At 44.9% G+C, this 24,727-nt stretch overlaps 2 protein-coding genes across 3 annotated transcripts in view; one reads left to right on the forward strand and one right to left on the reverse strand.

The window, feature by feature from the left end:
• The window catches only part of RGL1 (ral guanine nucleotide dissociation stimulator like 1), a 63,349-nt gene extending 43,210 nt beyond the window's left edge, over positions 1-20,139 (forward strand). For both annotated transcript variants that reach the window (XM_052665683.1, XM_052665684.1), the window contains exons 6-18: positions 1,984-2,108; positions 2,751-2,966; positions 6,496-6,599; positions 7,344-7,428; positions 9,522-9,611; positions 11,239-11,325; positions 12,128-12,160; positions 12,803-12,924; positions 13,441-13,530; positions 15,542-15,728; positions 17,425-17,679; positions 18,678-18,792; positions 19,258-20,139. In XM_052665683.1, the coding sequence (XP_052521643.1) occupies positions 1,984-2,108; positions 2,751-2,966; positions 6,496-6,599; positions 7,344-7,428; positions 9,522-9,611; positions 11,239-11,325; positions 12,128-12,160; positions 12,803-12,924; positions 13,441-13,530; positions 15,542-15,728; positions 17,425-17,679; positions 18,678-18,792; positions 19,258-19,445 (1,697 nt within the window). In that variant the 3' untranslated portion in view covers positions 19,446-20,139. The remainder of the gene's footprint in view (positions 1-1,983; positions 2,109-2,750; positions 2,967-6,495; positions 6,600-7,343; positions 7,429-9,521; positions 9,612-11,238; positions 11,326-12,127; positions 12,161-12,802; positions 12,925-13,440; positions 13,531-15,541; positions 15,729-17,424; positions 17,680-18,677; positions 18,793-19,257) is intronic.
• A 1,347-nt stretch (positions 20,140-21,486) lies between these two features.
• COLGALT2 (collagen beta(1-O)galactosyltransferase 2) overlaps positions 21,487-24,727 on the reverse strand; it is a 33,205-nt gene continuing 29,964 nt past the window's right edge. The window contains exons 9-12 of the mRNA XM_052665693.1: positions 24,332-24,464; positions 24,017-24,144; positions 23,353-23,559; positions 21,487-22,923 (exon numbers count right to left, since the gene is read on the reverse strand). Coding sequence (XP_052521653.1) covers positions 22,647-22,923; positions 23,353-23,559; positions 24,017-24,144; positions 24,332-24,464 — 745 coding nt within the window. The 3' untranslated portion in view covers positions 21,487-22,646. The remainder of the gene's footprint in view (positions 22,924-23,352; positions 23,560-24,016; positions 24,145-24,331; positions 24,465-24,727) is intronic.

Here is a 24,727-nt window from a genome sequence, read left to right on the forward strand (position 1 = left end):
TCTACTGAAACAATAGAGAACTGTGGTAATGCAGATATGCTGTGTGCAGTGTCAAGCTTGACACATACCCTTATCCTGCTTCATAAGTTTCCTGTGCCATAAGCTGAAATGTCATAGGAGGTCCCATAGTGTGTGAATGGGAGCTAAAACCAACTTCCAGGTTTGGCAGAGAGGCAAGTGGGAGTAATTCATGGAATAAAGGATAAAGGAAATGAGAGAAAAGAAACATTTCATTCCTAGACTAAAGTCTTCCTTGCTGAATATCCCAGAAATGCTATGTCAGTGCATAACGTGGTGCAGTGCCAACTTTTCTTGCTCATTAACACGTGTGTAAGAAGCACACAGAGCCCAAGCGGTCTCCTTACTGAACACAGGTAAGTGAGCTGGGTTGCTGACGTGTGCCCATTGATGTTCTTCCCTGAGTTCAGTTCCCACAGGTCAAACAAAGACAGCTCAGAAGAGCTATATTCGGATTTATCTGTTGTTCAAAGTGAGCAGCTGTTCCCAGCAGCCCTGCTTTCTGTGTTTGTTTCCTAAAGCAACAATTGAGAAGGCTCTTTTCTGAGTTATAGACAAGTCAATTTGAATGGTAACATTTTCCAAATTGGGGCAGAATAGAAACAGTGAATTAGGATAAAAGGAGAGGAGGAGAATGCAATTAACCTGAGAGGTCTACGGAGGAGAGTTTGAGTTGTGGCTTATTTTATCATCACTCCATCTTTGCTCATTTCTCCAAATGAGCAAATTCTTTCAAATCTTGTAATGTATGGCTGCAATCATATCTCAAGACGGCTGATAATTATTGTTCTAAAGCACTAATGTGCTATAAATTTACAAATTTAGGTCCTAATCATAGACTCATAAAATGGCCTGGGTTGAAAAGGACCACAATGCTCATCCAGTTCCAATCCCCTGCTATGTGCAGGGTCACCAACCAGCAGACCAAGCTGCCCAGAGCCACATGCAGCCTGGCCTTGAATGCCTGCAGGGACGGGGCATCCACAACCTCCTTGGGCAACCTGTTCCAGTGCCTCACCACCCTCTGTGTGAAAAACTTCCTAAAATCCAACAGATTGGTTTCTGTAATCAAACCTCCATTCAGTGCTGCCATCACCCATCCCAGCAGAGTAGGTGGCAGTGCCAGCTGCACAGCTAGAAGCTGCTCCCAGCCTCAGCACCAGCAGCTTGAGCAATACAAAGCAAGGTGAGTCAGCCTGGGTCAGACAGAACCACAGAATTGCTGGGGTTGGAAGGGACCTCAAGAGATCATCGAGTCATCAAATGGTGCAGTTGGAATGTACAGATGGAAATGGTGGACATATAATTTGTTACAGCAGAACTGTAGGAAGTTACACTGATAATTACGTTTTGCAAGTTTGTGAGAGCCAAGTATTTTAAAAAGCAGCAAAGTACTGCTATCTGTCTTGTTGCTTTAATGTTTGCTCTGCTTTAATTGAATACAAAGGATTGCATAACGTACTCTGAAATGCACTGCTTGTTTTTGTTAATGAAATCTCTCTGGTAGTAAACACAATGCTTTTGCTGTTAGACTTCAACAAAAGGGAAAGTCCAATTTTCTTTTTTTTTTTTTTTCTCCCCATTCTTTTGTACTTATTGTCACCTTCCAGTAAAAGAGATTTGAAGAGGATTTATTTTAGGGATTTTCTGTTTGACTTCCTCCTTCACTGTGGGCATATTTCTTTGTGGCTTTTTTTTTTAATGTGTCTTTGTTCCAAACTGTGGTAGCCGAAAGGTGACACAGGAACATCTGAGAAATGGTGTGCAATGCTGGAATAGCTTCTCTTCATTATTATCCATGTGGTCCATATTGTGCCCCTATACCTGATACATTCTTTTCTTTCCACATTCAGGAGGTGAACTCTGGGTGTAAGAACATTCCTCATGCAATGGTTTTGGAATGTAATCACAGTAACAGCTGCTCTGATTCACTGTTTACTAAGTCATGTTTTCCATCCTGCACAGATGAGTTCCATAGCACTTCCCCCTGTAATCTGTATGATGAAGAGGAAATGGAAATCAGTGGTCCAGAAGAATTCTCTATTTTCCGGGAAGACCTTGTGGCAGAGCAGCTGACGTACATGGATGCAGTATGTACAGTATATGTACTACTTGAAATGCTAGGGGAAATACTGCTGGGCTTCTGAGTTTTTTCTTGTGTTATTCCCTTTTTAATGATTTCAACATAAATAGTGCTCCCGAATAAGTCTAGTTCTGGGCCACAGAACGTAGCTTTGCTTGGTCATGCAAACCTCCTTCATTTTCTGGGCTTCTTCCTTCAGTCATTCTGAAGATTTTTAAAAAAAAGACAACTAATAAAAGAAGTGGACAATGTTTGTGTATACTATGTATATTATGTAGCCTTTTTTTGTGTGTGGGGTTTTTTGTTTTTTTTTTTATTATTATGTTGTTATGTGGTCTAAAAACGTATACATACTCCAATTCTGATTTGGTTTGGCTGTGCCATTCTACTTCAAAACAGCATTATTTTTTAACAAATTTCCCCTCAGTTGCACTACTAATATAAATGTGTCTCTTATATTCCAAAGGTTTAGCTGGCAGTTATTCTAGGGCATCAAGCCTACAAGCAGTATGCTGAAGTTTATATTTTAAGCTAAGAGAAAGCAAATATTTATATTTTAATATGGCACTGGACTTCTAACATGCATTTCTTGCAAACAGTAGAGACCTAGGAGGATCCTGCTGACTTAGACACCTCTGTTTCACTCTAGAAGCTCTTCAAGAAAGTTGTGCCACACCACTGTTTGGGATGCATCTGGTCTCAAAGGGATAAGAAAGAAAACAAGCACCTGGCACCTACCATCAGAGCCACCATCTCTCAGTTCAACGCGGTTACCAAATGTGTTGTCAGCACTATCCTGAAGAGCAAAGAACTCAAAACACAGCAGAGGGCCAAGATCATTGAGAAGTGGATTCATATTGCACATGTAAAGCATTTATTCTAGATTGTTTGATGTTCCTCATGCAGGTGCTTTGGAGTGAGGGAGACGAAGAAGGGATTGTGTACATTGATCTCAGGCCAAACTTAGCTCTGATTCTTTCTAGATTTGGCCAGCTTTCTTGCTAATAGAAGATTGATACTGCCACCTTTTCCCTAGTTCCTTTTCCCATATGGAAATTGGGTTGATGTTTGTCTCTTTGCAGGGTGGGGAATGCTAATTAATAAATGAGGCAGATAATGTGCCTTGCAGATGGGGAGTGCTGCACACTTGATAATGTAACATTGATGGTAAGATGGATATAAATTCAATCAGTTGAGTTCCCTGGTAAGAAAGTACTGCTCATATCAGTGATAGAAATGATGTGGTGGTTGATCCCCACTACACTTCCTTTATCAGGCAGTGCAGCGACAGCACAAGGGCTAACGGTTTTAAGCTTAAAAAAAAAATAATGGGAGGAGGAAATTATGTTTGGTAGGGGTGGTGGGGCACTGACAGGCTGCCAAGAGAAGCTGTGGTTGCTCCATCCCTGGAAGCGTTCAAGACCAGGTTGGAGATTAGGATTTGAGAACCTGGAGGTGTCTCTGTACATGGCAGGGCATTGGAACTGGGTGAGCTTGAAACTCTTTTCCAACCCAAACTACTCTGTGATTCTATTATATCACTAAATGTTAGAATAAAATCAAGTAGAAATGGAAAACTGGCAGTGGTGTAGGCAGTAGGCAGTTAGAGTGAGCTTTGCACTTCACTTGCCTTGGCTGTTAATATTCAGTCAGTGAGCATCAGCCTCCCTCTCCTGCATATGCAAATGATGTAAGAGGTGAAGCCAGGTATGGTGGAAGACAGCATAACTGTTGTGTTTTCATACACATACATTTAAATATATGTGTATGTATGTATGAAAGTTAAGTACTAGATTTTAAGTGCAGAAAAAAATAACTTCTAAGTAGTAGTAGCCTTTTTTATCATGAGAAAAAAATGAAATTATTGTTTATGCTCTTTTGTTCTGAACAGTTCTTGAGACTAAAGAGTCATTTGCTTACTGAATTATTTCTTGTTTACATTGGGTCTGCAAACCAGCTGGGTTTGGGATGGGGCAGGTGGACAGAGCAAGTAGTGGTACGATATGGCACTGGTCTCATCATCTTACTTTTCTACTTTTTCACTGTCTTATATTTATTTCTCTCTAATACATTCTTCCTTTTCACCTCAATTCCTTTGTCTTTTAAGAGATTGTGTGTTATCTTGGCACAGCAGAGTTTTCCATACCTTCTTTGCATAACTCTAGTTACCTTATTTCTTAGACTTTATCAGTTATATTTTACTGTAAGCTTTTTAATAAGTCCCTTTCAGGGCTGCTGGCACCTAAACCTAGGTCTCCTTTTTGAAAGGAACTTTAAAGCACTTTAATATGGATATCTGTTGACTATGTTTGAAGAATCACATGGATTCTTTCAAAGCTCTACAAAACAAGCAGTCATAAAAGGCTCAAGCCAAACAGAGACCTTCCAACCTTGACAGTGCACGTCTGTGCTTCCAGAGGCAGCATTGTTAGTACTGGCACTTAAGCTCCAGCAACTGCATGGTTCAGAAAACTGGTATGGGGAAGTTCTTTCACCTCTACTTCGGCACTTATGTCGAATCGTTATCTGCTGCCCACTTTATAGACCATGTGAATGGATTAGGAAGTTTGATTCTTATTTCCTGTGTGCAGTTCTCCAGTTAATGGGGCCTTCCTGGAGCAAGCTGGGCTGCAGTCTGGGCAAGCAAGCATGGAGCTGCATCTTGCTCATCAGAGGGCAGCAGGAAGGGCCAGGGAAGCCAGGCCAGGCACCGTAATACTTGTTCTGTGGATGGAGAACTTGGTTCTTCACCTCTATAAATCCAATCTCCCTTTACTTAGTTCATGCACTTAATTAAAAACTCCAGTCTTTGCCAGGCACATGAAAATGCATGTGCACACTCTGCAGAATAATTGCACATGTAAAACAGCTACTTGCATATAGAGTCAGCTGCCCACTTCTGAAGAAAGTTGCTTGCTTTGTGCATGCAAATGAGTGTTTGGAATAGTTAGATGCCTGAATTAGAAAATAATCCACTCATTAAAGTGCAGTTATTCACTGACAGCTAACTCTGTATCTTAGCAGCGTGGAGTTCTGCATTTCTTATCTGTTCATCAATTCTGGATCCAGTTTCTTAGATTACAAGGAAAGCTGAATAAACTGCAGCCCTCTTCACTCCACCTCCATCTAAGCAGGAGCCAATTTTATTCAGACAGTATTTTCTTTAAAAATAAAAAGTAAAAATGGAATAATTAGTATCCTGTTATGCTTAATTAAAAAAAAAAAATCCGAGTTCTTTCGGAGCACTTTGCAGGATTCTTTCTGGTTTTCCCCTTGAGAAGGACGCAGCGTGAAATGAAATCGTTCAAAGCAGTCTAAAAAATTCTTATATGCAAATGGGAGTTTGCTAAAGTTTAGGCAGCAGTCAGTTAGAACACTGAGAACATGAAATCCAGTATTGAATTCCTAATGAGCTTTTAATCATATGACATGCATTTTAAGTCAAGATGGTTCCGAACTGGAGCTTCCAGTCGTAACTCCTGTCATACTTGAGAAAAAGAAATGTTAAGAATTTGCCTCTAAATCTATATTCTCCACAGCCTGAATTTCAAGCTGAACATGAAGAAAGAAGGGTTTTGTTCTCAGAGGTGTCAGAGCTGTGCCTTCTTTGGCTGCAAACCATGCAAAATTAGCTTTCAGGTCTTGTGTGTCCTACCACATGATCTTGAACTTGGTCTTCACAAGTTCTTCTTAGCCATGTCTTAGTCTGGGGTGGTGAGGCACAGGAACAGGTTGCCCAAGGAGGTTCTGGATGCCGCATCCCTGGAGGCAGTCAAGGCCAGGCTGGATGTGGCTCTGGGCAGCCTGCTCTCCATAGGAGATTTTGCCACAGCAGAGCTCCATAGGAAATGCCCATGAACCAAATCTCTCTGTCAGGATTTGATCCCAGATCTGGAAAAACTTAGAAGGTTTACTCTTTAACAGGGTGCACGTACTTGAATAACTGGTTATTCCAATTATGTCTTTAGTTTTAATGGACTGAGGGTTTACATTTTAAATACCACATACAAAGAGGTGAAGCCTGTTTTTTTTTCCCCTAAAGAGCATAAGGGGTTGGTATCTATAAAGGGCCTTTTAGGAAGCGTAACAATTCTGCTCTTTAGCCTGGCTTTGTGAGCTCAGTTCAACTTATTTTTTTCTAGGGCTGGACTCCATAATTCTGCAACGTCTTCACAAGTACATGAAAGTGAGGAAAACAAGATATGAGTGCCAAAGCCCATAAAGCATTTGGTGTTTGGAGGGGGGATGATATTTTTGATGCTCGGTATTTGTACAGCTGCCTGCTTAGCAGGGAGAATATGTAGCAAGCATGACACCGGTCAAACAGAACAGCACTAACCTAGCCATAATGCTGACCTTTAATGCTCCTGTATTTCTAACCACTCCTTTTGCAGGAATGTAGGATCCTGAAGAATTTTTCTTCCTTGAGAGCCATCGTTTCAGCACTGCAGTCCAACTCCATCTATCGGCTAAAGAAGACCTGGGCAGCTGTTCCAAAGTAAGCCCCCCCTCACCCCTTGTTTTGACTGTTCCTGTGGCTGACCCCAAAGGCAAGAAGTGCTTTTTCTCTTTATCACCTTTTTCTCAGCCTTCCCACTCTGCTCCTTCATGGATATCTGTTCTCTTTCAGGAGAACCTGTCATTCCTGTTAGGCTCAGACCCCTTTTTTGGGTCTGACTGCTTCTCTTTGCTGTTCAGGGATCAGCTTGTTCTCAGGGGGCACTGGGACTCTTCCATCCTTTTCAGCATACTGATCTCCCACAGCCCATTGCACTTTCCTTCCACTGCCCTGTTTTCCTGTTCAAAATATTGCTATCTCAAGTCTGCAGTCCTGGACAACAAAAAGGATCTTATGTATCAAATGCTTCTAGCTTTCCAGAGAGCATCAAACAAGGCAAAAATTAAGTACTTGGGATATGTCTCACAGCAAGTATTCTGCTCCTTGTTATCCATTTATCCACAGGAAATTTATACTAGTATGACTGAAAATCCTATTCAGAATCTGAATTTTAGTACCTGTAGCTTGTATGGTGCTGTCAAATAAAGCTCTGCCTTGGAGCACCACAAGGTCTCTGGAGGGTTCCTAGGAGATGTGCTGAATCTCCTTGAGTGCACCTTGATGTTATTTTTTTATATGCTTTCTGTTATTGATTCATGAGGGAGAAAAAAGGCTGAAGAGCAATCTGATCTGATTTGAAGTGCTTACTAATGACCTAAATTATTCAATTCTTTTCCTGTGCAGGGACAGAATGCTGATGTTTGAAGAGCTGTCTGATATCTTCTCAGATCATGACAATTATCTGACAAGCAGGGAGCTGCTAATGAAGGTGAGAATTAGCTTGAGTTGCAAGGCTCATAATCCCAATGAAAGCTGAAGCTGGCCCGTTTTCCAAAACTCATCCCTTCCTAAGCTACTGCAGTGCTTCAGGGGAGAAACACTCTATCGCTTGTAACACTTTTCTGCTAGGGTGAGGTGATTTCATTGTTCATCTCCGAGCAGATCTGGAAAGGTTAGGTTTGCACTGCTGAGTGGAAAGCAGCTCCAGCAAGATTCTTGACTGGGTTGCACCGCTGTGACTTCACTGGAACAGTGCCACTGAGCTTCAGCTGAGGAATTAAACCAAGATGTTTATCCAACTGTCCTGTACCTTCCTTGGAACCAGAAAACAGGGCTGGGACTCTCTATGGAACAAGCTTCCTGCTCTGTGTGTGGCCAAATGGACAACAAAGCAGAGTCTGTCTGGAATAGTTTGACTGGTGTGCTCTCCTGGGCAAACCCCAGCAAACTCAAGAGCTTGAATGGAGTGAGGAAGACTAGCAGAGAAGCTTATATTATGTAGCATCTGAGGAATGTGTCAGTGGCAATTTTTTATTTTTATTTTTACATAAGAAGTTCCTCTAAACCAGCTAACTAGTTTACTTTTTGGCAGTTCTATCCAGTCTATCTGGCATTTGTACCTAACCCTTGATATCTGAAACACTGTTAAGCTCTAGAGTGATTGGTGAGTGCATTCAGAACTGGCAGTCTGTTTATCACCCACTTACAGTCAGCCTGTAGCTCAGTTTTAAAGCAGGTGAGACAGTAATAAGTGTAGAGGAAAAATGCGTGTTTGAAATGGTTTGTTTGAACTAAATATTAAAAGGACGAAGCAACCCAATCCAAGCCCAGACCTTTTGGCTCCCAGCACATCACTCTCTCCAGCTGCTGTAAGCAGATCTGCAAAACATTTTGAAAGCAGTGAGAGGACAAAAATTCCATAGAATTAGCTAGAACTCCTCTCCTAGTTCTTGTGGACTGATTTGGAATGATTGGAGGATTCACATACGCTGCCTCCTTCCAGTCCTTGCTTTGTGTCTCTATAAGCAGTTTTCCTGAGGAGGTCATGTTTGACTTTGTCTATCCATCCTGCAAATTTAAGTGCAGAGCAGAAAAAACACTGCACAAAACAGGTTGTCTGGCACAGAGAAGGGAGTGCTCTGTTCTCTCCTCCCCAGACAATGGCTCTGCTGTGAGCTGTAGCTTTAGCTTCTGGGCCTGCCTGTTGGTGACCCTGCACATAGCAGGGGGTTGGAACTGGATGAGCATTGTGGTCCTTTGCAATCCAGGCCATTCTATGAGTCTACAGAATCTCGTTCACCTTCCAAGATCTTGAGGACATGGATAATTCTTTTCCATTACTCATTTTTCAAGTCAAGGAAGGAAATGCAGAGTTCAATCCATCTGTTCATTACGTGTGACTGGGAGAAGTAAATGTTGTAGTGAGAGGCTCTTTACAAGTGCAGGCTGTTGTTTTGTGCAAGGTTAAAAAGACACTGATGATTCATGCCATATCTATCTGGCCACTGGAAAAAATAACAGTAACTCCCAGCATCCCATATGGATCTGGGGAAATAAAGGCTGCAGATGTATTGCGAAATAGCTCATCCATTCATAGGAATTGTGGAGATCAAAACCTATTACTTCCATTTCCTGCGTGTTTTTGGATTAGTCAATAAGCCACAGAGGTTAGTTGGATCTCTGTGTCACAGCCTAAGAAAAACAGCAAAGCATTACATAAGACAGAGATGTTTACTCATAGCAGTCCTCATTGGGAAATTAAACAGAAATCAGAGAAGCATACAGACACCTAAATATGCCTAAACATCTCAGATTTTAACTCTTAGGGGACTTACGATAGCACTTGGCTTTGGCCAGAGCTGAGCTATTTTACAGAGAAATTCCCCCATGGTCACCTGGTGGGACGTTGCCAAAATCCCCAGGTAGTGCACGGGACCCAGAAAAGCAGCACATGCATATATGCCCAAGTAACTGTGCTAACCTAGCTTGCCTTGTTAAATACATTTGCAGTGATTTTACACAGACGTAGTTGCCAGCTCACCACTTACCTCCTCCAATAACTGCCTTTTACATCCCTTACAGGAAGGAACATCCAAATTTGCAAATCTGGACAGCAGTGTGAAAGAAAATCAGAAAAGAACACAGAGACGTCTTCAGCTTCAAAAAGATATGGTGTGTCTGGTGCCCTTCTCTCCTTTTTGAACTGGGAACGTGGTTAAGTTTACCATGGTGAATTATGAGAGAAGCAGAAGCTAGAAGGTTATCTAAAAAAGGGAGCATGCAGGAGGTGATGCTCTTGTGGATGCCTTCTGCACGCAAAAAAATCACTAATAATCAATGCTGTTGATTAGCTGATACCAAGCAAGTGAAGCGCAAAGCTTAGACTGACTGTGTCACACTGAATGTGTTACACTGTGCTGCCAGGCTGTGTGAGCTGTGCGTTGTGGTGCAAACTAGTTCTCCTTGTGCTCCAGTAACACCTGTCTGTGTACTGAGGTGCCAGAGGAAACAGACCAGGCATCAGCATAGCCAAGGTGCTCAGGGATCTGGTGCTGAGAACGCTCCGGGATCACAGGGTCTGGTGGATGTATGCAGTGTATGCAGGGACCACTCTGTCTTTCCTGGTGCTGACCTTCCCTTGCTCCCTGACAAGAGATAAATGGGTGCATCAGGCTGCTACTCCTCTCCCCACTTGTGTATGTTTCACATCCAAACCAGCTGTTGGGGATGGACTCTGAGCCAAGTGCTTGGCCTGAGTTTCAAGCTTTGCAGAGATTTACAGAGCATGTCATGTAAAAGAGGGACAAATGAGTGATGTGTATAAACATGTGCTCGTCGCTTTCAGCTGCCTTGTTTCTGCCTCACAAGCAGGAACCCCATCAATTTACCCTTGTTATCCTTTAGAGAGTAATGGGGAAAGCTACACAATTGTTTCTTAGTAAAATATGTAATGTAAATACTGGGATTCTCCTGATAAAGAAAATTAGCTCTGACCAGAGCAGAAATCTCATTTACTTTTAAACAAGCTCGTGAAGCTTCTGACAAACCAGCTTGAAAACTGCACAGAGCTTCACAGAGATTGCTTTGTAAAATGTCTGGTTTCCAATCTGTTGGTGAAAATGGCTTTTGTCTCAAAGTTGGCAAAGATTTCAAAGAACAGGGGAAGAGAGATCTGGGATAGGAAGGCAAAACTGCTGAATATGATTTTTTGTTTGTCTTTTAGTTTGACTGGAAAAAAATACTGATCCTTTTGGATGGTAGGAACAAGCATTTCCTTCATGAGTGTAGGAACGGCCTGAACTCTATGACTGGTTGCAGTCTAGAAAGTTAAAATTTGAATGCTAAGTAATTAAAATGCAGTGGATGACTGGGGGAGAAATTAATTTTTCTTGGAGGAAAAATCTGTGACTTGATGTACTTGATTGTCACTTGATTGTGCAGTGCAATCGAGTAAAATCCCACCAGAATGAAGCAGAAAGAGATATTTCCACCAGCTAGCCTGGATTGCTCCAGCAGGTAGTGGAGGAAGTCTCAGTGCTCTTCCCACAAGTAGGGTTTCCCAGTGCCTGTTAGAAATATTGCAGTATAAAGCCACTCCTCAACGTCTGCAAAAGCATCCCGCTTCTCAATAGGATTTAATTTGAATTCTAGCCTACATACCAAAGGTGATGCGATGAAAGAAAGCTTCAGTGAAAAGACTGACATTTGGTTAAGCTGCTTTTATTTCTTCTTTTAGTAGTGTTTGAGCATTCTAATTACTGTTTCCCAGTCCATCCAATGCTGCTCTCATCGTTTGCAGGGAGTGATGCAAGGCACCGTCCCTTACCTTGGTACCTTCCTCACTGATCTCACCATGCTGGACACAGCCCTTCAGGATTACATCGAGGTAATCTGGGGCAATGTTTTCAATCCTGCATGCTCTCCTTTCCTGCCTGGCACTGAGCGCTTGTGTTCGTCTGTCTCCTACTGTGTTCATGTGCGGTTCTCAGACCTGGAGGAACGAGTGAGCACAGGAAGGATTGCAGGAGTCTGGTCACATAACAGAGCTTGAGGAGGGGGCCAATTTTCAGAGGTGTTTGTTTCAGAGCTTTCTAGACACCTTTGAAAATTGGCTCCCAGTTAATGCAGACACTTGAGGAGCCCTACTGAAGGCACCCAGACTTAATTGTGCCAGTGCTGATGGTTATGATAGGAATGGGCAAATAAATTTCTGTCTGGGCTGGTAAATGCTGCTGGCGTGTTTGGTTGTTGTTTGTTTTCCCAACTGCACTAAAGCAGGCTTGAATGAGATCGCTATATATCCATTTTCTTTTTGGCAGTTTCCCATTCCTCTGTGCTTTGTGTTCAGCTGGTGTTCTTGAAGCTTGCTGGGAATGCTGCTGCACTCACAGTATAGGCAGAAAACAAGTTTGTCTCCTGCATGCAAGGACTTCTTCAGACCTAATCTCAATGCAGCTTTCTTACACTGGACTTTTCTTCTTGAGCAGATTGCCCAAGAAGACAGATAACGTTTGGAGATTCATGTATATGAGCGCTATGGTTTTCATCCAATTGGGAAACAGTATTTTTGAGTCCTTGCTCAGGGCACGTCTCTGCTCTGTGTTTGTGTGCTACTCCATCTTGTTTGTGATTAAATTCAACTGAGCATTTGCTCTTCTACTCTGATCCTTTCTCTTTGCTTCCAACAGGGTGGCCTGATAAATTTTGAGAAGAGGCGAAGGGTAAGAAGCATGTTCTGTGATTTTCAGTTCACTGATGCCCCTTCTAGAGAATTCTCATGCTTGACGCCTGTTCTCTTTGCTCAGGCATATGCAGCAGCTTGGGACACATTTGTCTGAATAAAGTTGTGCCAAATCTCTGTTCTGGGGCCTGAAAGTGACTTGGATTTGTCTGTGATGGAGCCATTTCCTTCCCTAGCCTCTTCCCAGCTCCATAAACTGTTTCTTGGACTTACCTTTTATGTATAAGTGCATGGTTCAGGTTATTGATAAGAGTAATTTGTGAACTTGTGACCCTGCTGTTTGTGGAAGAGGAACTGCTGTGCTGCTGCTCAGCTGGCTTGCACTGATGCTGGTTGAGCGTGGTTCCTTGTGCTTGTCTTTGAATTGGTGCATCTTTAATAAAATGCTCACATTTCAATGCACAACCAAGCAGAAACCACAGCAGATTTCATTGCTTATAAACTGGTTGTTGAAATAGTTCCTCAGCTGCAAGTGACAGTAAGTTTGTCCTGGGTCTGTTGTTGCATATATTTAGTATATGAATGAGTCTGTTTGGCTTTATCTTGTTTTCTGTTTATATGAATGAATATGTTTGGCTTCATCTCGTTTTCTAAATAGAATTTCTGTTTGATTATTTCTTAGGAATTTGAAGTAATCGCCCAAATTAAGCTCTTGCAATCTGCATGTAACAGCTATTGCATGACACCAGACCAAAAATTCATCCAGTGGTTCAGGAGGCAGCAGCTTCTGAGCGAGGAGGAGAGGTATGGTTCTTCATCCAGCTGGCAGAGCAGGCTTTGCTTTTCTTACCCCAAGCCCACCTGGATGAGTTATGTCAGCCTTTAGGGATCCTCTTACAGATGTAGCATACACTGCTGCTCCAGCATGGTGGAAATACATCTGTCTGCTGCTCAACAGCTGTAGAAAAACCGCCTAACGCTGAGCAGGGCTTAGTTCTGAGATTGGACGTGAGGGTTCTGACTTTGAAATGTGAGAGCCTGTTGTGTCTGGCCTGTCTGCATACCCAGACATACTCAGACCGTGATCCTGAGGGACATCAGGATGCAGAGCACTCAGCTGGTGGACACAGGCAGCAATAGCCAAGGCAGCTCAGAGCTCATGGTAAAATGGGAGCTGTGTTCCTCTTTGTGCGGTTGCAATTTTTCTGTGAAGAGGGAGTAGTTGAAGATTTCTGAAACGTCTTCAACACGTTGCTACTTTGACATATGTAACTAATGCTACTGTATGTAAAAATTGAGGCAGTGCTCTCTGTCGTGCAGTTATAGCCTCTCGTGTGAGATTGAAACAGCTGTTGACACGAGCACCACATCACCGAAACCTCGGAAAAGCATGGTGAAGAGACTCAGCCTGTGAGTATGACTGGGACGTAGCAGCATTGCATGTGTTGGTACGAACCAGAATGAATGCAACAAGCAAAACTCATTTCACCAGCTGAAAACTTGGCTAGGAACTCAGACCACCACGTTACTTTAAGGAGACACCATTGGCCAGAAACTCTTAATTCTGTCTGAAGCTGTCTTCTTCTATTGTTATAACTGATCGTGAGGATTATTAATGATGAAAGAGATTAGAGACAAACAAACCTTTTTAAGAGTCAGGAAAAGGAACAATTTCTGGATTGGGTTATAAATTCAGTACCTATTGTGCAATAACTTCCCTGAACGCAGTAGCAAAACAGAGTAAATGAGGATAAAGTCTGGCCTGTTATTAGTCTAATTTACTATCCACATGCAAAAATTCCTCGCAGGATTTGACTATGATAATTAAGGTTGGCAAAAAGGCATTGAAAATAGAAACAATCTGCCTAACTGCCTTTAGGTTGGAAAAGGAACATAATCATGGGGACACGGTCCAATTCAGTCTAATAGCTTAAAGATTTGGGTAGGTAAAGAGCTAAGCAGATGTGGAAATAACAAACGAGCAGGAGCTCAGGGAAAGCTGCAAGGAATGAAAAGGCAGGTCAAGGGTCAACGTCAAAATACCTTAAAGATGAAACATGTGAACCTGATGTGAGAGGAGATACGAAGGAACTCCCGTGTGTTAGTGGTATCATCAAGATGAGGGGAAAAACTATGAACAGCTCTGTCAGCTCTTAACTGTTCTTTCCTGGCCGTTCTTGTACCTGGCTTCCTCAGAAGAGCAAACAGCCATTCATTTTACATCAGCACTACTGCATATTAGGGTCTGAAAGAAGAACAGATTTTTTAGTCCAGAGTTCTGAGTTCTGATGTGCAAAACAGTAAAATGTACAAATCTGTGGGTAGCTGTTTGGGAAAGGTGTGTTCAGTCCATCCAACTTGGTTGTGAAAAGCTGTGGCACCACAAGCTTTGCAAATAGCCTCAACTCGGAGAGCTTGCACGAGTCTCTCCTGTGGTATGTGCCTAAACTGAGTGTAAGAATTGTCACTGCTGATTGGTCTCTTATTTCTGACTGTTTCAGTGCTCCAGTATTGTAATTTACCATAGCATCAGCTTTGTTTGCACTGTGCAGGCTTTGTGTAAGGAGCTGTTTCATCTATAGGCTGAGTGTATTCTGCAAATTAATACTGTAGAAAAGACTGGCTTAATTTTCCTGGAACCACTGAGTGACACCACTCTGAATTGTTTTAAATCATTAACTACGTGCTGACGTGGCATCTAATCCACTTGGTTTCTCTGCTTTATGTATTATACAAGCTTGTTTCCTTTGGCTCTCCTTTAAACTTACCTGACCTGCATTTGGAAATGAGTCTCGGTGAGGGAGAGCCTGTCATTTGTGTCATCTACACTTTCTTGTCATCTTATTGTGCCTGTGCCCATTTAGCTCAGAGAGAAACTGGTATCTGTGGCAGCTTTACTGAGTGCAGGAATGTGCAGCAGAGGTGAATCTGCATTCTGAAGACCTTTGCCCAGTGTATGGGCCACACATTACCCATCACTCACTGTCCTACTTATTCACAGCGTCTCTGTCTTGAGTTCCTTTGTGTCAGAGAGACAATGGTGTGCAGCAGTCCATAAGGAGTGAGCTGCCAAGCCTCTAGCTTGGTTTGTAAACATGTCATATTTACCATCAATCAGTTCCTGGCAAGAGAGTCTGAAAATGTATAAGACTGAAAAGAAGCCTCGTTTATGATAGTGAGCATTAGCTCTGATTTTGGTCTTGCAGCTGGAGCTTACGCGAGGTCAAGACAGGATTATGTTAGTGTGTAGCAAACTCTCTTGACAAATGATATAAAACAGTAGAGAGGAAGTGAAAACAATAGGCCACTAGAGGTAGAAAAGCAAAGCAGTACAAAAGATTTTGCACCGAATGACAGCTTTGCTCAACCCAGCTCTGTTCTGCTTTTACTTACTGGCTGTTACGTTTGTTTTCTGTGTTAGACTATTTCTGGGCTCCGAGGTGATCACCAACAGCACGCCCACCAAAGAGCAACCCAAATCGACTCCAAGTGGGAGCTCTGGTGAGAGCATGGACTCGGTCAGTGTGTCATCCTGTGAGTCTAACCACTCTGAATCTGAAGAAGTCTGCGTCACTCCCATAGACACTCCTGATGAGCCACAGAAAAAGGTACAGCCTGGGGCTCGTTGCCAACACAATTAGACAAAGGCAGGCTGCACCTAGATGTTTTCCAAGTCTTGAGTCTTGTCTAGGGCACTGCTGTAAAGGCAGAGGAGAGACTCTAAAAATAACTGTGTCAAAATGAAAGCAATCCAGTCGGGTTTTTTTGCACAATTCCTTTCATGTTGCCTGGATACCAGGCAGACTGCAGTTTGCTTTCTGTGAAACCAGATTTTAATGTGGTGCCTGACAGCGTTTTTGGTCTTAGAGGAGGCTTTGGAGCAATATGAGGTTAATTTGTCTCTCAGCCACCCATCATGCTTTTTGCAAGGGACGGGACAGACTGGCAGCATTTCTACCTTGGAACCATAGGAACTGGGGTGAGGAGCCAGAGCATCCTGCTCGCAGATGGTGGCACGTCTCTCCAGCATGCAGCAGTGTGACATTAGCAGATGAGGATGGGAGGATCTGTAGGCTCCCCCAAACAAAACCAAAGGAAACAGGAGATGGGATCATCTGAACATGAGTGAATCAGCAGCAGGTCATTTCACCCCAGGCTGTCCTCGGGTTCAGTGAGCTCTTCTGTGGTTAGCAGCCTGGTGCCATGCTTGTGCTGAAGCAATTGATGTGACACGGCTGTGTTTTAGCTCATGTATATGTTGGTGACAGCACTGGTCTCATCCTAGAGTAGGCAGAGCTGCTGCAGCTGCCCCCAGGAGAAAGGTGTTGCACTAGCAAGCCAAGAAATCCCCCTTTTTCCTTCTTCTTGCTTGGCAGAGCCCCATACCCTGCACATGGCCAACTGGGATGTCCCCCAGCAATGCGAGTGTAAAGATGTAGGGGTGAAACTGTGTGTGTCTGTGCTGGCAGCAGATGGGCTGGCCATTGTCTGGTACATTCTGGACAACCAAAGTGTAAAGACAGGAAGGCAGTAGGTGGGATCTGACTGGGGGATCCACAGGGACACCTTCCCTACTGGCAAATTCTTCCATTTTGTTCTAAGTTACATTGGAGACATTTTAGGGATGTTTGGGCTTGAGCTTATGGCTATTTTAAATGAAATTGCATTTAGTGTTCTTAAACCAAATGGAGCACAAGGTCCCGGACATCAGCATCCAACTCACTAAGTCATTCAAACTTAAAGTTCAGCTGGAGTGGTTGTTAAAGTGGATTTGAAGCATGAGTTGGAGAGGGAACCTCCTGGTGGCAGCTTCTGAGCAAGGCATGTGGAAGAAAATGGTGAAACCCTGCACTTCAGGGGGAGGGAGGGAGGCATAAAGAATAGACAAGGAGCAGGGGCAGACAAGGAAGGGTGTGTCTGTGTATATGTATATTTTCACAGCAGTCACAAGTCCAGTTCCCTGTGCAAATTTGGGTCTTGCTGCAGAGCAGAGTGCCCTTCCCACACCCATTCGCCGCCGGCCACGAGCCCACTCTGTTCCTTGTTTCTGCTGCCACCTCCTGGCCTTCGCACACTGTGAGCAACTCACCAAATTGGAAGCAGGGAAGCACTAAAATGCTGAAATGAATCAAGTTTTTTTTGGTGTTTTTTTTTTTTTTTTTTTTTTTGAGATAATACTACAGCCAATGTGCTGGACAGAGTGCAGAGCAGTGAGGATTTGCACATGCCTCCTACTTTCCTGAGTTCTCCTCCACACGCACAAAAGGTCTGGTTTGTAACTGTGTTTTTCTTCCTGTTGTGCAGCTCTCGGAATCCTCCTCCTCCTGTTCCTCCATCCATTCCATGGACACATCCTCCTCGGGGCTGTCATCTTTAACCAACATAATCTCGTCCCCTCCCTTCTTGTCCTCCAACCCCAAGATCCACAAGCGCTCCATCTCTGTGACATCCATTACCTCAACAGTGCTGCCCCCTGTTTACAACCAGCAGAACGAGGACACCTGCATCATCCGAATCAGCGTGGAGGACAACAATGGCAATATGTACAAAAGCATCATGGTGAGTGGTGTGCAACAGCAGGCTGCTCTTAGCCTTCATCCTGCTTTCTTTCTGGGTGATTGCTAAAGTGCAAGGTGCTTTTAATGGTGCAGAGACCAATTGGCTGAGCCAACTACTCAAAAAGGGCTTGAGAGTGAAAATGACGTATGTTTGAATTCAGCATCTGTGGAACGTGATGTGCATAGGAGATTTGAATACAGCAGAGTATCTCCGTGGCACTTTCTAGTCTTGAAATTTATGTTTGTGTTGGATCAAGAAATTTTAAGTGTGATGAGTGCAGGATGTGCTGCTCCTGCCTTTGTAGCTAAAGCCAGCTGCTGCCTCTCCTGCTTGGTACGTGAGTGACACAAGCTCTGCTCAAAGCCTTACCTGGGAGCAAACAAGGGTATTTTTTTAGCAGGTTCAGCTTTTTCATGGTTTTAACGGTCTGCCCTAACCAAATTGCAAAGAGCAGTTCCCTCTGAGGGCCTGCCTGATTCTGCCTCCAAGAGGTAAATCTTCCCTTCGACTTGATAAGGCCCTGCAGAACCTCATGTCTGTCCCTAGCACACCACTGCAGACAGTACTGTAAGTTACAAGGCCAAAAATCTTTGCTGGATGTCAGAGGAGGTATTTAGCACAGTGAGGCTCCAGATTAATTGATGTCTGCAAACGGCAGATGGGGCAGTTAGTTGTGTGGAAGTTTATGGCTAGTAATAATAACATCTCATTTCTCAGAGTGGTTGCTCAGGGAAGCAGACGGTGTGATTTACTGCTGGCTCTGCCCGTACAGCATCTGTCTTCTTGAATTAAAATAACAATAAGTGTCATAAATACCACAACTTAGTAGCTAGGAGTATCTGTCTACTCCCATGTTACCGACCCATCAGAGTTTCCCGGTTCTCTAAAACCTTTTGCAAGGCCAAGTGGGCTGCAAAGAGACCGGCCTTTACTGATCATTAAATCATTATATAAAGTATCGAGCAGAACATCTCACTACTCATTTATCTCTCTTGCAGCTAACCAGCCAAGATAAAACTCCTGCTGTCATCCAGCGAGCTATGTCAAAGCACAACCTGGAATCTGACGCAGCCGAGGAGTACGAGCTCGTCCAGGTCATCTCCGAGGACAAAGGTAGGGAGGCAGAACTGCTGCTGCTTGAGAAGTCATGCTCCATTTTTAAGGAAGGGGTAAAATGCCGCGTTATTACAGTAGGAATAATCACTGCGTGGGGATGATGTAGCATGGCCTGCCAGCACCTTGCCTTCTATAGGGAGAGCATGCTCGTTGGCTTCCCGACAGCCCCTCTGTACGTGTGCTGTGTGGGCACAGCCACCTCCAGGGCTGCTTGCCTTCCCTGAGCAGAGCAGCCTGCCCAGAGGGGCACAGCCTGGATCTCTGCTGCTGCCACCTCATGTCCTCCAGAGCCCTTCTCTCCTGTTTCTGAGAGAGTTTATTGTTTTCTGTGCAGCAGAAAGGGGCAGCACTGCTCAGCCGTGTGCAGGCATCTGTTCATTGGCTCCCTGTTTTGTCCTGCAGTACCACAAATGTTTTGTTCAGTATCACCAAAGAACACTCACTCTGCTCCCTCTGTTGCAGAGCTGGTGATCCCAGACAGCGCCAACGTGTTCTACGCCATGAACAGCCAGGTGAACTTTGACTTCATACTGAGGAAAAAAGCTCCTGCTGACGGGCAGGTGAAAATGAGGAGCAGATCCAGCCTGACACTCCCCAGAACTGCCAAACGGGGGTGCTGGAGTAACAGGAACAGCAAAATCACGCTGTGAGGTGGACGCGGCGGCTCTGAGGTGAACTGCTTGAGAACCCAACCTTCGCTACCATCCAGTATTACAGAATCACAGCAGGTGAATGTGTCAGTATTTAACGTTGAAAATATTGGAGGCAAATGCAAAGTGAGCATTTGGTCAACGTCCAGCCAGAGGCGTGCCTCTTCACCTGAGCTGGACAGACACGGATTTACAGGACAGGCCAGACTGGGATGATTTTGTTTTGCACATTAGCCTAGGAAGGTGAGAAACCCCACCTAGAGGGGAAAAAAAAGGACTGCAATGTTTGTACTCAGACCACCACGTAAGCCTACTTCTTGTGTGAGAAAACCTTTTCTTTGTGCCAGTATTACATACAGTGAGAATACCTAAATTTATTTTTATAAAACTGGAGAAGGAAAGCCACAGGCCTGTTCTGTCGGAAGGGAGCAGGAGCCCCCGGGCCGAGCAGCTCATGGAGAGTGCTGGGTCACAGGAGGGGTGGGCACAGAGTGCACCCATGGCAAGGCACTGTGGGTACAGCCCCAAAACGCTCATCTCTGGAGAAGGAAGAAGCAGCTGCAAGCACGTGCATTGCCTTCACACTGCTGGCAGCCTTCTTTTTGCACTTGTTCGAAGCCAGAAAATTAACTACTTTGGGATTATTATTATTTTTTCCAAAGAACATTAAAAGAGAGGACTGTGCTTGCTTTCACATGAATGTCATGATTTGTTCATGAGCAAGGCACTCAACACTACATGTCTGGACTTCAATGCCACTGCCGCCTGCTTCTCCTTTTGCTTTGCTAACCCACTCAACAGAAGTTGATGCCTCTGCGTGCACTCTGACATGACTGATGTACCTCTTTGTAATGTGCAATCAATATTCAGGAGCAGAACTTTCCCCACATTACTCCATCTGTTTCATTCCACGGGAGGCAACTACATTACCTTCTGTCTTAAAAGTGGGTGTTGTCAGGAAATAGCCCCATGTCTAGCATTACCCTCAAACAGATTTTATATCCTTGTAGCATTATTATGCATAATCTCCAGCCACTCCCCTTGCTCTTTGTATACGTCTATAAATGAATTTCCTGACATGGTACATCCTTTCAGCTGGAATAAAGAATTTAACCATTTGTTCTCCATGAATGCACGCCTGGAGTGTCTTCCCACATCCAGGCTTCCTTGAAAGGAGGGAGGTTTGATTTTATAAAGCCATAGATGAGAGTGAGGACTGTAAACAGGCCTTACTGAACAGACAGCCTTTGAGATACCTTAGTGTTAGTTACAATAAACTCAGATACTGAATTTTACACATTTGCCTGGGGCTGTTCTTCCACCCATTCTGCAGCTGCCATGTCCAAACTGAGCTCAGAGTACATCAGCAGTCTGTGATAAATGCATGACATCAGCAGCAGTGCAGGTGCAATTTGGCACACTGCCTTCACAGGAGGCACCACCCAGGGTACATTCTGTGTAAAAACTAAAACTGGACTTTGGTGAGTGAGGGAGGAGTGAGTTTGTAACCAGCCCTTCGCACATGCCAAGGTTAGCACCAGTTTACAGCACAAGTGGTTTTCTTTGTATTTCGGTGTAAGAGCGCACTGATGTCTGTACAGCATCCTTTGTAAACTGCAGTGTTGCTAACTCCACCATTGCATGCCTGTATTAAGCTGAAAGGAAAACAGTCTTGACCTCAAATTGACCCCTCCCCAGAACATTATATATAAAGATTTTTTTAACTGCTTACCTGTAATCTTTATACAATAAGCATATAAATATTTTTTTTCCACCGATATTTGCCTTAAGTTAATCTACGCCCTTCTCTTAGGCTTTATTACTACTGTGTGTCAGTTCCTTTGCATCTCATGCCCCCTTCCATTAATGCCCCTCTCTTCAGCATTACCACATTAATTGGCTCGAGTTCCCAGCTCCTTCTGCCTCCCCTGGCAGAAAGCTCTCAGCTGCACTGTTTGGGATTGAATGGAAAATGCCGTGTCAGCCAAACCAAGCATGAGCAGCGCCTGCTCCCACCCAATGAAGAGCGCACACAGCTGCATTTCTTGCACCAGGTTCTATGTATTATCAGACCCGCTGACAGGTAGTAACATGTCGTCTTTAGCAGAAAGCACAACATGGATCAGGAATTATTAAAAACAAACAAGAAAATTAAAAAAAAAAAACACAACAAACCAACCACACACAGATCAACTGCACAGATCAGCTGGCAGCGAGGCTCTGCGCTGCCGTGCAGGAGAGCGGCCCAGAGCTGCAGCCCATGGCCACCTGCCTGCTCCCAAACCTCTTCGAAACACCACCATCGCACTCTGCTGTCACAGGAGCCAACAGCAAGGACGTCAGCACACACCCAAAAAAAAAAACAGGTTTGCTCCTCACATGAAAAAATAACAAGACAAGTTGCCTTTACGTCCTGAAGGAACACGTGGAGGGGGAAGGAAGCTGAATGTGTTCCTTTTGGAGTGCAGAGGAAATACAAGTGGCAGCACTGCTCTGCCTGCTGCTCTGCAGGTTCTCTGATGCACCAACACATCTGTCGTGGGCCAGGAGCCCATCTGAATGAGATCCGGGCAGCCTCGACATTCAAACAGGAAGCCAGGAATGCTTTTCTGCAGAAGCATGAAAAGAAGAAGACACTACACTTAGAGCACTGCTCCAGTGCATGGAGTATTTTTGGACACCATTCTGATACTGACAAAACAAAACCTCCTAACCCAAATACTCTCTGCAGTTTCTCTCATAAACAGGGTTATAAAAACCTGCAGACTACAAGGAGAAAAAGCTACACAGCAGCCCAGTTACAGCTATCCGGAAAGGTATGGAACACTTGTACACCTCTATATATTAATTTTCATAAATACAGCATTCTACACAAGGTACTGTAGAAAGACGTCATTCAAGGATTTTTTTTTTTTTCAAACAAAAGCTTACAAAGGCTTTTGTTCAGATCTCTGCCTGCCTGGAACACCTTTTTCCTCCTTTGTTTCCCCACAGTCTCAGAAAAGCAGCCTGGTGAGCCATAACCCAACTGAGTCCAACCTGATTGGATCCAACCCCACAGGGCCCAACCAGCAGCCCCGCCGTGCCGTCCCACGCAGCAGGACAGAGTCCCTGCAAACAGCTGCTCTACAACTTCCAGAGGTGAAAAGCCAAAGCGTGAGGCAGGTCTGGCTGTCAACAGAGCCCAGAGGAGGCGGGCAGTCATAGCTCATCCCTGGAGGACGGCGCGTTGAGGGAGGACTGGGGCGGCAGGGCGTCCTTGTTCTGTGCCTCGCTGTGGATCTGGCCCTGCTGCCGTGACTTCCAAGAGTGCGTCCTGTCCCAGTCCGTGGACACGGTCTCGTTGTCCCAGATGGTGGAGGTCTCTGTGTCACTGAGGTAGCCTGGCTGCCCTGTGTAGTGGGTGGGGTAAACGAGCAAGGGTTCTGCTGAAAAGGCCTTCAAGTCTCGGGATTCGTAATACTCCATGTACTTTGCTCTAAAGGGGGACAAAAACCATCAAGAGCTGAGTGTATGTCCATGTGTAACTTGGAGCCACAAGCCAACCCACTGAGCAGATAGGTCCCAGTGCAACAAGGTGGAGCTGGGGTGAGTCTAGAGCAGGTCTGACCCTCAGGATTGGGGACACAGTCTTACAGTGATGCAGATAAAGCCTCTGTTACCAGACAAGCACCCCAGAACGGCCCACAGGCCCTGCACCAGGCAGGCACACAGCCCCACTGCCACAGGGCTATCACTGCCTTGGCCCCACGGCAGCTGTTCTGCTGCAGACAGCCCGCAAGCACAAGGAGCAGCCCTGCTCCCCCAGCCTGGCTGCAGAATTGAGATGCATTGATGCCATCCATTTTAAGACCATTCAGCAAGTCCCAGTATATGTCAACCCAAGCCACAGGGACATCCTACTTACACAGGGTGCTTGTTGTACATGACTGGCAGAAACTCATCCACAGGCAGCATCTTGCTGAAAGGCTCTGCCCCAATTAGCTTCTGAGCCCCTTGGAAAGAGATTGCATACCCCAGTGTCCAATATGAGTAATCAGCTTCCACCAGATTCATGACATTGGGAACTGCTTTCTCGGGCTGCTGCACCTGCATCCTTTTCCGGCCAATGTAGCTGAAAGAGTGAAGAGACCACAAAAACTTGAGCTGAAGTGAATCTGTAGCAATGAAAACCACTCAGCTGTATTTCCACCAGGACAGGGCAGAGAGTCAATCCAGGAAGCAATCCCTGCTCCCAGACAGCCACAGCGTAACCCAGCAGTGGCACAGCTGTGAAAGGCTCTGTCATGGCACTGAATGCCTCAGTCCAACCCCAGGACCAGGCAGTGCCAGCTCCTCTGCCACAGCAGCATCTCTTACATTGCTGGGACCAACCAGCACTGCCCACAGAGGGTACTAACAGCACCCATGACAGCTGGGGCACTCCACTCTGTCCCAGGGAGTGGGGAGAGCCCACTGAAGTCTGCAATCTTAATGCTCTCTGGCATAAAGCTGTACCTCTGCCATGGCATGGCATGCTGCTCCCCTCTGTGTGCCCAGCAGCTCCCAGTTGCCTAGGGCCAACCACTTACATAAGCTCCCAGTCTAGCTGAGCTTGTTCTATGTCATCCATCAGCTTCATCAGCTTCCTCTTAAACTGGTGTTCAAAGCGCACGTCGTCCTCGATAACGAGAGTCTTCTCCAGTCCTCTGCTCATCACCTGCAACACGAGGGCACACATCAGTGACGGCCCCAGGACACTCCTCGCACCTTGGGATCACTGGAGGTCAGCCTGACCTGACAGTGGCTCCCAGATCCTGCAGGCAGGGAGGCAGAACCACTCTCAGACTCTGAGATCAGCTACAGATCGCAAGAGCTGTCAAGAACAGCACCCACCAACCTCTTACCTCCTTCCAGATGTAGTAATGGCTGAGGAAGCAGCCGATCTCTCCCCTGGTCAGCGGCCGGGAGGAGTAGGGGTCCCGGTACCCTGGCAGCATGTCGATGCTGAGAGCTTTGAGCTGACTCGTGTTCAGTGCTCTGAGAAACAGAGTGTGTGTCACCACTGCAGAACAGTCACGTCTCGAGCCAGACACAGAGGCAAAATGGGAAATGCTGCTGACGTTCTGGGAAAACTGATGGACACCCAGAATTCAAAGACCATGAGATCCATATGGGTTCCTCATTCCTCCAGGAACCTGTGCAACTTCCCACACCTGACATGTGTGCTTTCATTTCTCATTATAAAAATGCCCTAACACACCTTACAGTAGGGTGCTCAAGGAAAGGGCAATATCAGGTTA

The sequence above is a fragment of the Tympanuchus pallidicinctus genome, unplaced genomic scaffold (assembly GCF_026119805.1).
Source record: "Tympanuchus pallidicinctus isolate F22 unplaced genomic scaffold, pur_lepc_1.0 scaffold7, whole genome shotgun sequence".
Taxonomy (NCBI): Eukaryota; Metazoa; Chordata; class Aves; order Galliformes; family Phasianidae; genus Tympanuchus; species Tympanuchus pallidicinctus.